The sequence below is a fragment of the Zingiber officinale genome, chromosome 3B (genome assembly GCF_018446385.1).
Source record: "Zingiber officinale cultivar Zhangliang chromosome 3B, Zo_v1.1, whole genome shotgun sequence".
Taxonomy (NCBI): Eukaryota; Viridiplantae; Streptophyta; class Magnoliopsida; order Zingiberales; family Zingiberaceae; genus Zingiber; species Zingiber officinale.
Genome location: NC_055991.1, coordinates 78,646,623 through 78,661,693, shown reverse-complemented (window position 1 = coordinate 78,661,693; position 15,071 = coordinate 78,646,623). Strand labels below are relative to the sequence as shown.

The 15,071-nt window shown below is 34.9% G+C and overlaps 1 protein-coding gene and 1 long non-coding RNA gene across 3 annotated transcripts; one reads left to right on the top strand and one right to left on the bottom strand.

Annotated features, from left to right (window-relative positions):
• Positions 1-1,370: 1,370 nt before the first annotated feature.
• On the bottom strand, positions 1,371-3,604 carry LOC122056611. 2 transcript variants are annotated; one of them, XR_006133308.1, is made up of 5 exons: positions 3,251-3,604; positions 3,049-3,141; positions 2,534-2,673; positions 1,715-1,804; positions 1,371-1,609 (listed from the first exon to the last, which is right to left on the bottom strand). It is a non-coding gene; the product is annotated as an uncharacterized LOC122056611 (long non-coding RNA). The 2 variants fall into 2 exon arrangements; XR_006133307.1 differs by having other exon boundaries at positions 1,715-2,673.
• Positions 3,605-4,853: 1,249 nt separating this feature from the next.
• On the top strand, positions 4,854-9,550 carry LOC122056610 (zinc finger CCCH domain-containing protein 5-like). Its single transcript, XM_042618634.1, has 7 exons — positions 4,854-5,199; positions 5,306-5,454; positions 5,722-5,787; positions 5,969-6,085; positions 6,186-6,470; positions 6,548-6,868; positions 8,854-9,550. The coding sequence occupies exons 1-7, from the start codon at positions 5,148-5,150 to the stop codon at positions 9,100-9,102; spliced, it is 1,239 nt and encodes a 412-aa protein (XP_042474568.1). The 5' UTR covers positions 4,854-5,147; the 3' UTR covers positions 9,103-9,550.
• Positions 9,551-15,071: the final 5,521 nt, after the last annotated feature.

The following is a 15,071-nucleotide window of genomic DNA, read 5'->3' as shown; positions in this document are numbered from 1 at the left end:
AAAGAGGTGCACACAAGTGATGAAATATTCTTTGGACGGTGACTATACACCTCACAAGCTATACATATTCCCTTTCTCGATAACTTCTGACACATAATATTTTCTGTTATCTCATGAGCGCGGAGGTTATGAGAAGTGGTATATCAAAAAGGGGTCTTCTCCGTTGGCAAGGATTAGCTACCCTAAAATTTCCACTATCTTTATTTTTTTATTATTTTCTTCTCTCTCTTTTATTTTTTTATTATTTTTTCTCTCTCCCTATATAATATCTGTTTTTCATCAATTCCATTTATTTTCCTCTCTTTTCTAAATTAAATGATATTTTAATATTTAAGGAAATTAAATGATATTGTAATATTTAGGGAAGGTATTTTATTTCATAGAAATATTATTCATAAAATCTAAATTTAGAGAATAAATATGATAACTTATGCAAATATTTTTTTACATAAAATATAATTTTTTTAAAAAAAATTGTATTTAGGTAAACTGATATAGATATTTCTAATTGAGTTTTTGAAAATAAAAAAAAAAATTAGAATCGTAACAAGTTTTACAGCTCTAACAATCTAAGTAATATAGACATACTAAGCTTCCCAAAGTGTTGGTCAAACATAACGGAGTGATATAGTCAGCTTGCTTACTCCAAGTCAACAGGATGCATTGATCACACCCTGAGCTAGCCCAAGCATCTTGTTGAGTCATCATTATTCGATTTACACTTAGCTGAACCGAGCTAAGTTGAATTGTTTACTTGAAGAGCTGTTCCGAATTGCCAACCTACTGATCTACAAACTGCGTGAGTGCCAAAGAACCTCGGGACTCGAGAGCACTCAGAAACTTGAGACTGAGTGCATGAACTAACTTACGATAACGAACTATTACAAAGGGCCCTTTGGTGAGATGCATCTATAGGATAATGAGGTGTATCTTTCGAAAAAGATAAATCTATTAAAATAATGATCGTTAGTGTTGGCCATATAAATATAGATAGATATAGATATTATGTGTAAATTCTAAGTTTTTAGTTTCTGAAAATCGACTTCTAACTATTACGTCAAAAATATCATGTGTCTACTGTCTACGCTACACCCTAGAAATATGAGGTGCGTCTTTCAAGAAAATATCATCCCTCACCCCTCTATTATCAAATCTATTTTATTTTATTTATCTTATCGGTCTAATTTAAGCATCGGAGGATTCTCAACTAGTCCTTTAATGTGTATTATTCCTCATAGAATCAGTCACATCATGAGAGGAAAGCTTTGACGTCATCACTCCACAGTGTGAGATAAGTTTAATTGGAAAACAATTTTTTGATATTGTTGTGTGTAAAGGTTGGTTAGTATGGTTGAGCTGAGGATGCTAAATGAGTGAATCAAACCCTTGTATTGTGCTACAATAAAATACACAAACTCTAAAGAGATCAGAGATACAAAAGACATCTGCTATATAAAAAAAAATATTGTAGGAGAGAATCGTCGGTGTTGATCCAAACAGTGTGGATTCGATAAATCGTGCGGCAATGTGGCACGCTGGATATCAATCCCCTTCATTTTCTTCCCAAGAATCACCTCCTAAAAGAAAGAGGATTTTTGTTCGATGGACCCTGTTTAAATAAAACACAATCAGAGAATCTAACAAAAGGTAATTAATGTAAGCACCAAAGTGTTCCATTTCAATGAAAGTAAAGCATTTAGTTGTGAAATATCACCTCATACGTATGATGAGACGGGGCTATCACCGCACCGCATATAAATGTTGAACTAACAACTAAAGTTGCCCCGATGACATCCCTCCAATGCTTGAGTAATCGCAGGGGATCCAAGGAAAAAGATTTTTAAAAAAAATTAAGATGAAGAAAGTTAGATTTGGATTAGTGTAAAAGATATATTCTTTTTCACTATTATTTGTGCTATTTATATAACCTCACACTTCCAAACCCACACAGCCAATTATAGATTATGAGTGTTGGAGACACTTTTGTCCGGGTAACACAATTCAACAGCTCAGGCTAGCTCAGCCGCTTGGACTAACTCGACGGGTTGGTCAACTCAAGGATGACTTGAATAATGGTGATCCAATAAAATGACTTTGACTAGTTCGAGGTGGAGGATCAAGAAAAGCACTAGAGGGATGAATATCTAATGTCCCTGTAGCAACACCTACGACCTAGAGTGGAATTGATACTGATGCTAACACTTAATCTTGGGGATGCCAGGGAAGAACAACTTCCCTTCCCAGTCATCACCATCGCGATCGGCCAGGCATATTCTAGTGATTTCAGCAATCTACAAATCTACATTACACAGAGGATCAAAAATCGACAAGACGATATTTTACAGCATCACAAAGAACAAGAGTCAATCCCAACGATAGCAGAATCCCCATTTGAGCTTCCTGTTGCATAAAAATGCCTCAAAGGGGACAAAATTTGGAAGAAACTGAGGGGTTTTAGCTTCCAGAGATCTAAGCAAACTGAAAAAAGCAGTAAATATTTGAGTAAAGAATGCGGAAAAAGTTGTGGATTTACCAACACAATGGCGCTGATCGCCATCGCCGCTTGCGTCGCTGCTCACCATCGCCGTTTGCGTCGCTGCTCACCATCGCCGTTTGCGTCGCTGCTCTTCCAGCCACAATACGATCGATGGCTTCACCTGCTCCTCAGCCAATCTACATTATACAAAGAATCAAAAATCGACAAGACGATTACTTACAACAACACAAAGAATCAATCGCAACTATAGCAAAATCCCCTTTCTAAGTTCCATGTTGCACAAAAACGTCTAGAAGGGGGCAAACATTGGAAGAAAGTGAGGGTTTTTAGCTTCTAGAGATCTAAAAAAAATCTGACAAAAATACTGAAAAAGTAGTAGCTAGTTGAGTTAAGAATGCGGAAAAGGTTGTGAATCATGAAACTTAAAAGGCGATCGCTAATTGCCTTCGTCGCTTGCGCTGCTGCTTCTCCAGCCGCAACGCGATCAATGGTTTCGCTTCAGCCAATCTACATGACACAGAGGATCAAAAATCGACAAGACAATTACTTACAGCAACACAAAGAACGAGAGTCAATCGCAATGATAGCAGAATCCCCTTTTTGAATTTCATGTTGCACAAAAAAATGCCTCAAAAGGAGACAAACTGCGGAAGAAAGTGAGGGCTTTTAGCTTCCAAAGATCTTAAAACCTGACAAAACACTGAAAAAGCAGTATATATTTGAGTAAAGAATGAGAAAAAGGTTGTGGACTACCAACTCAAAGGCGATCGTTGATCGCCTTCACCACTTTCGCTGTTGCTTCCTCTAGCTGCAACACGATCAAGGGTTTTGCCTGCTCCTCAACCAATCTACATTACGCAAAGGATCAAAAATCGACAAGACGATTAGACAAACTTCGGAAGAAAGTGAGGGTTTTTAGCTTCCAAAGATCTAAAAAATCCGACAAAAACACTGAAAAAAACAACAGATTATGAGTAAAGAATGCGGAAAAGGTCGTGGATTATCAACACAAAGGCTATCACTAATCCCCATCGCCGCCTGCGCCGCTGCTTCTCCGGTCGCAACGTGATCGAGGGCTTCGCCTGTTCCTCAGCCAATCACACGCATTGATTTGTCGGGGGCCGCTCCCTATGTGATATTCCCAAAAGCGTACATGGCTTCCACGTGGCGGGCCTCCATTGGCTTTGTCGGACCACAACGCCTTGTGGGCCAAGACCAGCGAGTGAGCGATGACCTCCAAACCCAAATGTCCAAACTGCCCTGGCGCACTCCTAACAATCACCGCTCTGCCTCTCCCCGCCAGAGTAAATTACGGAAATGCCATTGCTGGCTGCGCTCCGCCGATACATCCACTGCGGCACGTGCAGAGATCCGCTGTGTGGAGCTGAGCACGAGCGCTCCAAATTAAACCTTTCGGCAAGAGACACCTGTCACTCTCGACCCCCCAACGTGTGGCTGTCAGTCGCTTATCGCGACGGCGCGTGAAGGTGGATTCGATCTCGACGAATCGGCCGCTACGTGTGGATTCGACACCCGTAGTGTACATGCCTTGTGACTGGAGGCGGGGATAGGGATGCCAATTTTCCCAGTGAATTTGGGCCCCGCGGGAAAATTTTGGAATGAGGATAGGGATTTTCGATTTTTAGGAGATGGGATGGATTTGGGGTAGATATGAAAATATTATCTCCATCCCTGAACCCGTCCTGAATATTATTATTATTATTATTAATAAATAATAATAAGATTTTTTTTAAAGTATTAATAATATTATTATTAATAATATTGATATTAATATTATCATTAATAATAATGGTAAAATAATAATAATAATAATAATTAAATATGCGGATGAGGCGGGGATGGGGATTTGATCCCCGTGAATTTGGGTTCGGAGAATCCTCGAACCCGAAAAAATAAAAACGGGGTAGGGATAAGATGACAAATCCGTCTCAGTCCCACCCCATTGCCATCCTTAGGCGGGGAGGACTTCTTTACGAAGAGAAAATAGCGAAAGTGAAGAAAATTATAAAAGATTTGAGAAAAGAAAAATTATTTAGAAAAATGACCAAATAGTTAAAATAGTTAAATAAAAATAATTAATAGTGATAAAATAAAATAAATTTTATTTAAATATAATGGATGATTATTTAATGGGATAAAAATTGATGTTTATTATTTTATTATTTATTTATTTTCCTTTCTAGTAAATAAGGCTCAATTGATTTTCTAAAATATATAGGGGTAAAATAGGAAATTGATACGCAGGGTATTTATTCTTGTGACGATGGGTCGAATGGAAGGGGACAGGTAATAAATAAGACTCTTTTTCCCCCTTTCTTTGGCGCGTATATAATCCATTAACCACAGCACAGAGAAGAGGGGGAAGAGCGAGAGAGAGAGAGAGAGAGAGAGAGAGAGGGGTGGAGGACGAAGAAGAGGGGAGGAAGAATCGCCGGCGAGGAGAAAAGGGACTCGAAGAAGAAGAAGAAGCGGCGGCGACTTCGACTGCGACAGCGATCTATTTGATATACACTCCCATTGCCGGTCCTCCTCGATTGCAGCGACCTAAAGCAGTCCAGAACCTTCCGGAACCCTCCCTCCCTACCTAAACCCCTTCCCCCGGCCAATCGCCGCCCTCCGCCGCCGATCCATGCTAATGGAGCTCTACGGAGGCGGTTCTAATGCCGAAACCGGTCTTGAAGGTACCTCCCCTGCGTATCTCTTTTGGTAGTTTGGTTTTTAGCTCTGTAGCCAGAGATGGGGATGATGTGAAATTTCCTCTCTCTCTTTTTCTTTTGTGTGATGAAGATTCCATGTGGCGATTGGGGTTCGGTGGTGGAGGGGAAGCACAGTACCCGGAGAGGCCTGGAGAGCCGGACTGTGCCTACTACATGAGGACTGGAACGTGCAGCTATGGGGTGAAGTGCCGCTACAATCACCCCCGTGATCGTGCATCCGTAAGCGTTTTGTTGAGAAAAAAAATTGGACTGTTTCAAGCAATGGTTGAGTTAGCCCTTTTGGAGTGTCTTTTGACGATGTTGCAGTCTAGTGTTTTCCTGCTCCCATTTGACTGTTTAACTGCTTGGAAAATAAATGGATTGCTATGAAGTTGCTATTTTGAGTTACAAAATTTACTTAACTTCAGAAATAGTTACTTGGATTTTCATATCCTGCAGTTTTACACTTGCGTTACTAACTTTGGTTGCTTCTAATGCTATTATTAGTTGACTGGAGCAGGCAGGACTGCTTCCATGGAGTATCCTGAGCGAGTTGGTCAGCCCGTATGCGAGGTACTCCCTTTTATTAGATTATATTTCAATCACATGGAGGGAGTTCATATAAAAAATTACCTTTTGTTCAAGAACTCGCTGCACAACAACTTGGACTGAAAATTTGTGCATTAGTGATTTTATTCTGTTTTGTACTCTTCTTATATTTGTATATTGTTAATGTTGTGAATGTCTTCTGTAGCACTACATGAGGACTGGAAATTGCAAGTTTGGTTCCACTTGCAAGTATCACCACCCTAAACAAGGAGGCGGACCTGCTGCAGTCTCTTTAAATTATAGTGGATACCCATTACGACCGGTTAGACTTTCAAGTTGCAGATGCATTTAATAGAACTAATTAATTGACTTGTATACAATCTGAAATTTTTGCTGAGGAGCATCTTTTGAGGTTGATGCAGAGTGAGAAAGAGTGTGCCTTCTACATTAAGACAGGACAATGCAAGTTTGGTGCTTCCTGTAAATTTCATCACCAACAACCTGCTGGGCCATCTGTCACCTCTCCTGCACCTGCATTTTACCCAACGGTGCAGCAAGTATCAGTTCCTTCTCATCATCAATATCCAACTTATGTTGGTTGGCAAGTTGCTAGACCTTCAGTACTACCTGGATCATATATGCCAGTATCTTATCCTCGTATGCTATCGCCTGGAGTTGTTCCAGTTCAGGGCTGGAACCCTTATGCGGTTTGTAGACGTTTTGGTGTTTGAACTCATAATTATCAAGGGGCAGTATCTTATTTCATGGCATTTCTGCTACCCAGGCACCAATTGATCCCATCTCATCATCTTCTGGTCAGCAATCAGTTCAAGCAGGACAGATATATGGATCACCAAACCAATTATCTTCCACAAAACCAACTTTGCATGGACCTCAAATATCTACTTTATCATCTGGTGGGCTTTTAAGCACTGGCCCTAGGGAAAACAGGTTTCCTGTGAGACTTGGACAACCAGAATGCCAATTCTACATGAGGACAGGAGATTGTAAGTTTGGAGCCATGTGTAAGTTCCATCATCCACCAGATTGGAGCATGCCGAGGACTGATGTTGTACTAAATGCTCTAGGCCTCCCACTTCGTCCGGTACACATCTACACCATTTTATAATGTAATCATGCTAAAAACAAATGAGCCTAATGACTTACTGAGAGCTGAAATGGTCCCCTAGATATAATTTCTTTTACATCTGAAAGTATGTGTTCGTGTTTCATAGTCTAAAGCATAATGAATTTCATAGCATTTTTATCCTACCTGTTTTATATGTTATATCAGCTAGGTGAATGTTAATAATATTTAAGGTAAGAACTATGAAGTTATACATCACTTGAATTACAAATTAATCAATTTCAGGATCCTAATTCTAGGCACAATTTTAGGGTAACAATTAAGTGCTAATTCTTCATTTCTCCATTGAAGGAAAAAAAGACGAACATATGGTACTTAGAAACATTGCCTTGGCCATTGTTTTCTAAATTAGTCTCTACTTTGTTGATCTCTAGCTGCTTAATAAATGAGAAAAACATAGTATGTGGTCTTTGATTGGTTTTATGTTGGGTATTTAATTGGTTGTTTATGATACAATACCAAAACCGAAAAATTGATATGAAGTGTTGGACCTAAATTGACACAAGAGAAGGGATAACTATCTTGCACAAATAAATAACTGCACGAATCAGAACATTTTGGACAAGGGGAATTGAGGTGCTTTTAAAGACTACAATCAAATTATTATAGAAAACATACTCTTATAGCTAAAAGGATTCAATCAAATTAGGAAATAGAATAACTTAGACTTCTTACCAAACTTTCATACAATCCTAAACAGCACAATTACCAACTTGGAAACCATAGTTGAAGACTCATTCTCTTAAAGAGGTGATCTTACCAAAACTTTTGAAAATTTAATTTTTTATAAATTAATTTCCTTGTTTGGATTAGTTTGTCAACTGAAGCAAATCATAATTTTAAGTTAATTTCCTAGTTTGCATAAGTTTGTCAACTGAATCAAATCTTGGTTTTAAATGACAACATGGATCATATACTAATACATGCATTGCATAGTGACTGGTAAAATTTAGGTATTTCTCAAATAGTAGGACTACAAAGTTTACTTAAATCATGTCACAGATTAGTCCAACCCACTGTTACAACATGGTATATGCTTTCTTTCTCACCAATAGAAAAATGATAGATTGCCTTTGACATTTGGTACCAAAAGTTCCCTTTTGTCAACTGTAAATGCCTCTTCCAATCCTTTGCTCCCTTTTGCCATTGTTGTCACACTCCTTGTGTTGTTTCTACCCCCTCTGTTCTCTTCCCTGCATGTTTCGATGCAGTGATGGGCCCTATCACCCCTCTTGGCCAGAATACTACCTCCATACATTTCCCTTTCTCCACTCCTTCAGAAGCAATGAAGCATCCTTTCTCCAACCCCTCCTGAATGGAACACTACTTCACATCTCAGCCGCTTCAACTTTCTCCGCTTCACTAGATAAAATATTTGCCTTTCTGTCACCTCTAAGAAGCAATCATTCAGAGGTGATTCTGCTGCTTTCCAAAACTCCTCTTGTTTAGGAAGGTTGGACCAATGTCCTAGTTGACTCGGCACAAAAAGTGATGCTAAGATTTAGAAGAAAAGAGAAGGCCCAAGTGACCTCTTCAAAAAAGAAGAGAAGAATTGCAAAAAAAAAATAATTTCCTGTTTTTTTTAGAAGAAACTAAAATAACATGCTATAAGAACTATAGTTTACATAAATTTAGATCATATGTTTGGTGGAAACAGAAGGAGAGTCTTGAAGAGACGGTAAAATTATTGTCGTGTGACTCGGTGGTCATAGGTTTAAAACGTAGAAACAACTTCTTGCAATGTAAAATAAGGTTGTGTAGAATAGATTTTTTCTTGGATCTTATATTGGTGGGAGTTTTATAAATGGGATTGTCTTTTATATTTGTTATAAGCAGGATTGGATGTCATAGAGAATACATATTGTTTTTATTTTATTCTACAAAGTCGTGTTTCATGGCCGGATTGTTAATTTCATTTCTTGTCTGGATTCTATTACTGACAGGGTGCTCAAGCTTGCGCTTACTACATGCAGCATGGTTTGTGTAAGTTTGGACAGACATGCAAATTTGATCACCCGATTTTGACTATGAGCTACAATTCATCAATGTCCTCTCTCTCCGATATGCCGCTTGTCCCTTACCCTACTGGATACTCCTCCGCAGCATTCACCCCTTCAACAGCCAGAGAGCTGCAGCCTGAATTTGTTGTTAACCAAGAGCATTTCTCTTCAAGAATGCCATCTGAGAACTGATCCAGCTGCAGCTCTCTCGCTTCAACTTTTCATTCTTTGTATCATCATTGTTCCCACAAACATCACCAAACTTCTTTCGCAATAAGCTAAGATTGATGCTGATGTGGCATTCGTCGGGATCTCTTTCCCTCCCTAATAAATGCAGGAGCCCTTCAGTAAGCTAGAAGGCCAAAAATGCATGCCAGTTGAGGAATCCAGAACATTCTCGTCAAACAGGTGCAGTGGCTAGCAGTTTGCCCAGTTAGCAGTTGTAAAACCTTGCTTGATTTTTCATTGAACATTATCGATCGATCCCGTTATCTGTCAATGATTATTTATTCTTCTAAGATTCTATATGTAAACATTGGGCATAGTCTTGTTAGGACTCATATCTGATAGACAGTGAAAGTCATCTCTGCATTGGCATATGGTATAAGATCTGTTGATGAACTAAAGTTTTTTCTCTTCAGACTTGTGTTCATCTGAAACCATCAGATGTAGGTGACAAATTAACATTATTGACATATAACGTAAACACATCTGTAATCTAAAAATATTAGAAGATAATTATTAAGATAATGCAAGTGAAAGTTTTAAAATTTTAATTATTTTGGATTATTTTATAAAAAGATGGAGTTAATAGAGATGTTTGAGATAGGATACGAATTGAATGTTGAACTAAAAGTACATATATGTATATATAAACATTTCGTTTCATATATAAATTTTGTGGGTGCGTTTGGTTTGTAAGTTTCATCATTTTTAAAAATTTTCTTTTTTTAGAAAATAAAAATAGATTTTTTGTAGAAATTTTATAAAATGTTTTAAATGTTTGATTATTCAAAATTACTATATTATTAATTAATAAAATAAATATTTATTTGTGATTTTAATTTTATTTGATTATTAAAAATAGATATATTATTAATTAATATTTTCTTTTTAAATTTATATTAATAAAGTAAATATTTATTTTTGACTTCAATTTCTATAAATAGATCTATTATTGGCACTAAAATTTCTTAGTTAATGTTTTATTATAGAAAGTTTTAAATATTCATTATTAAAAATTATTAATGTTTGATTATAGAAAACTTTAAATATTTAATTATTAAAAATAGAGATATCATTAATAATTTCTATACAAATTCATGTAAATAAAGTAAATATTTATTTATGACTATACAAAAACATAGTTGTATCCTAAAACTAGAAGTTTTATAAAAATTTAAATATTTGATTATTAAAAATAGATATATTATTAATGCTTTCTTTTTAAATTCTTGTTAACAAAGCAAATATTTTATTTGTAACTTCATTTTCTATAAATAGACATAATAATACGTAAGCATGAAAATATAAAATGCATTTAAAGATTCGGTTTCATGTAATATCAATGAAGGTGAGGTTATATGTCTTATATATAATACTGCACTCTTAAAACAAATTAGTATCTATTATATTAAAACGATTATTATTACTTTAAAAAAATGGCTTATCTATTTAATATCATCCAAGATGTTACCCTTTGAAAATGTAGTGGACTCTTGGTTCATTGTTACAATCTATTTGTATATAAAAATAACAGAGATTTTAGATTGGAATGTGTCTTTTATAATAAAGAGATATATTAATTATTATTTTTACATATGTATTTGATTTTTTTTACATTTTGACAAATATTTACTTTTCTATATTTTTGTATGGTGAACTCATGAATGAAAATAATAAAACATCCCATCATTGATAGAGTGAAACCAATTCTTAAAAAATGTAATATATTTTCTATAAAAAGGTATCATTGTTACAGAGAATCGAATGAAGTAGAAGACAACAACAAACAAATATAAAATTAATTTTATTATAAAAAATCATGTATGCAGAGTTTTTGATAATACATTTTCATCTGTGATATATGAATTCAAAGTCCTTTAGTGAACTAGAGAACAGATGTTAATGATACCATACTTTTTGTTATGTTAATTTATTTTTTGTATTTCATAATTAATTGATTTAACATTTTTTTCTTATAGCTTATGTTTTTTTTTGTTTTCAAGATGTCATTGATAAAATTATTGCACGAGACTCATCACAAAGTAGAGAATTTGGTAGTCATCTTACAAAATTTCTTGAATTTATCTTAGAAGATTTAGAGTAATATGTTTAACTTTAATTAATTTTGATTTTTTTGATTCATTATATTTTAAGAACAATAGGAATAGGATATCATGTACTTTGTGGAGAAACTTTGTTAATAACATCGTGACATACTTGAAAAAGTAGGTGAAGAACATGTTATCATTTTAAAAATGTGTCTAGCAAAATATTTTATGGATAAAGTAGGTGTTTCAAATATTTTTTTATGTTACCAAGATGATAGTAAATAAAAATTTGAATCAAATTATGGAATTTTGTAATAGGTAATTTTGATTATTCAATTTTATATTAATATTTAATTATTTTATATATAACTAAATATTAATACAACATTCATTTTAAGGATTATTGTCGATTGCAAGACTCCAAATTCAATCAACACTATTTTAGCGTCATCTGCTAAAAGATCTTGTAAGAACTTGCAACTGTAAACTTTTTTAATCAACAATCATAATTAGTTGTTTGTCACTGTATTCAAAATTATGAATCTCGAGGGTCTAAAATTTTTGATATGTGATAGTGATAACAATCAGAAAAAATAAACAACGAACGTTGTATTTAAGGAAGATTTTTAAAATTTGTAAATTACTTTTTCTTTTCTAATTATGCAATCTATACTCACTTTAGTTCATTTGCATTTTAATTATTTATTTAAATGCTCATACTTACTAATTTTAATAGTTAATTATATAAAATATCGTCTGTGTATACTAGTAATTGTAAAATGAGAGTTATAGTGATGAAGATGTTAAAGCGGATGTACATGAAGATGAATAGATAAGAAATAAGAATATTAGAAAAAAAATTAATTATACCTATTTAAGAAAATTTTGAGAGATAAGTATAAACAATAAATGATTGAGCTCAATAATGTAGTAAAATTTATATAGCTAATCTCATTAAAAATAAATTTTTAATTATTATTGTTGTTGCATTGTAAACATTAAGATCATACTTTCTTCAATGAGACTAAGATTGATTCGAGATTGACTTGAGGTTAATGTTGGATCGGAAAGCGCTAGTGGGAGGAGGGGGTGAATAGCGCTCGTGACTTTCACTTTTCGTTTCGTAGATCTTAGAATAAACGCAGCGGAAATCAAAATACAAAGACACAAGCAAACACAGGGATTTACTTGGTTCGGAGCTTGTGGCGACTCCTACTCTAAGACCCACACTCGTTGAGCGTTTACTTTGGGTAACAACTATAAGCTCGCAAATATTACAAGAGATTATTACAATAAACTGTATTGAAAAACTATACCGACAATAAGAAATTGAAATTTCATAGCTTCGGGTCGTCGATGGCTTGCTATGACTCAGCCGGATCGTCTCGTTAGCAGTGCACAACTGAAGGATTGCTTAGAATGTGTTGTTCTAAGCCTCTACTCGAGACAGACTTATATAAGCCGTTGAGGGCGCCTTCAAGGCCCTTGAGGGTGCCTCCATCATCAGCGGATTTGCAGCGCGGATAAGATTTGCTTCGCTCGCTGTTTATCCTTTTGAGGGTGCCTCCAAGACATCTGAGGCACCTCCAAGCCGTCCGAGGCGCCTCTAGCTCCTTTGGAGGGTGCCTCCATCTCCACCGCGAAGACTCCTCAGCCTTTGCACCCGAGGCGCCTCCAAGCTCCATGGAGGGCACCTCGAGTACTGTTCATCCGAGGCAAAACTTGCTCTTTTGCACCTGCAAGATATGTTAGTCCCAAAATACCAAACATACCCTGCAACACAAAGTTAGCACATAATAATAGCATAAATGTAAATGTTTGACAATCAACGGACTATCCAGTTTTGACTTCGGATTTCCTACCGGAAACCCTAGGTTGAATTGCCCCTACTGTTCCCTTAGCGGGGAACACACCCTCACCTACTCCACTCAGGAGAGTATACCTGTTGCCAGTTCGATCCTCCAGATCAACTGGGCTTTTGCTCAGCGCTCGAGTCTTCAGGTTATTATGTTGGACGCCTGCTCCACAACCCGCCCAACCTTTCACCTGGTTCGCGACACCAGGACTTTCCACCTAGAGTTTCCGACCCTAGGACTTTTGCCCGAAAACCTCGACCCGTCAATGCTTTCCGTCTAGGGTTACCACCCCCTAGGACCTAGGGTTACCGCCCCTAGGGTGTTCCCTTTGCCTAACCGCAGCTAGGACTTTTCTTCACCTAGGGTTACCACCCCCTAGGACCTAGGGTTACCACCCCCTAGAGTTTTCCACCTGCCTAACCGCAGTTAGGGCTTTTGCCTAAGTACACTTAGGATTTTCCTGTAATCTCATTCAAACATATTAGATAACAAGACAACTTAACTTTGAACCCTTTGACATAATCAAAATATAAGTTTGATCGTCGGATGCTTCCAGCACTAGCAATCTCCCCCTTTTTGATTATGACAACTTTGTTCAAAGTTAAGTAAAACATAACAAGATAATAAAGGAATTTAAGCATGAATGAGTATAAAATTAGTTCATAAAAAACTTTCTTTATGCTCTCCTTTTGTTAAAAGATTATGTCTAAATTCTTAACTTTTTCTTAACTTTGACTTTTCTTTCCCCCTTTGACATAAATAAAAAAAAAAAAGTAGAGAGAAGGTTGTTTAAAAGATAGAAAACAATAGTCCATTTTATTTTAAACTCTCCCTGAAAGGTAGCACAACAAACTTAGCTAATTTTTAAGTTTTGAAAATTGTTTGGATAAATACTTAGCTAAATTCTTTGAAAATACTTTAGTTTTTTCAAAAAATACTTTGTTAAGTACTTAACTTTCAAAAGAAGTTGATAGAAACTTAGCTTTTAAAAATAATTGCTTTGAAAAATACTTAGCTAATTTTGAAATGTTTTGAAAATACTTTAGCTTTTTCAAAAAAAACTTTGTCAAGTACTTAGGTTTTTTTTGAAAAACTTTTGAAAAAAACTTGGTTAATTTTTTTTTTTTTATAAAAGTTTAGTTAAAAAAAAAAATTGATCGAAACCTAATTAAGTACTTAGCTTAAAATGAATTTTAATAAAAAGCTCAGTTAAGTACTTAGTTTAAAAAGAATTAGATTAAAAATACTTTACTTTTAAGAATTTTTAAACTTTAATTAGCTTAAAAACTTCAAGTTTTTTTTAAAAAATATTTTGATAAGTACTTAGCTTGAAGAATATTTTGTTAAAAAGACTTGACTTTAAAAGTATTTTCTTGTAAAAATACTTAGCTAAAGAAACTTAAAATACTTTATAAAATATTTTTTAAAAAAATTATTTTGAACCTTTACTATGATTAAGATTTTAAAATTAATTATGATTTTAAAAAAGTATAATATCAAAATTAATATTAAAATTAATTTTTTGAAATTAATTAAGTTCACTTAATTGAATTGATTAACTATTTTAATCCTAGGTCCATCTCACACATTTCTAAATTATCAATCAGGGAACCTTATGAATTTTATGAGATGGTTTAATTTTATCTTTGATTTATGTTATGTCTAAGGATTAATTTACATTTGAGTTAAACTCAGATTTTTCAATTGGTCAATTAAATACACATTTCAAAGATTAACTTTCAGGCTGTGGCGAGGCATTAGACCTTCTTGTTGGTTGGTCCTAGGAAGATCGTACTGGTTCCACTGTAAAAAAATTTTGTACAAGTGTCAAATCTTTCCTAAACAACCTATTGTATTCTTTAGAAATTAAATTAGGAATCATAAACAGAACTTAACATTATTAATTCCAAATTTAACTTATCTATTCTTAATGGTTTAGATTTGCATTGCAAATGATGCTTAACATTATTGATCCAAATCCACCTATGTTATAAATTCAATTAAATATTAATTTCCAAAATTAGCTTCCAGG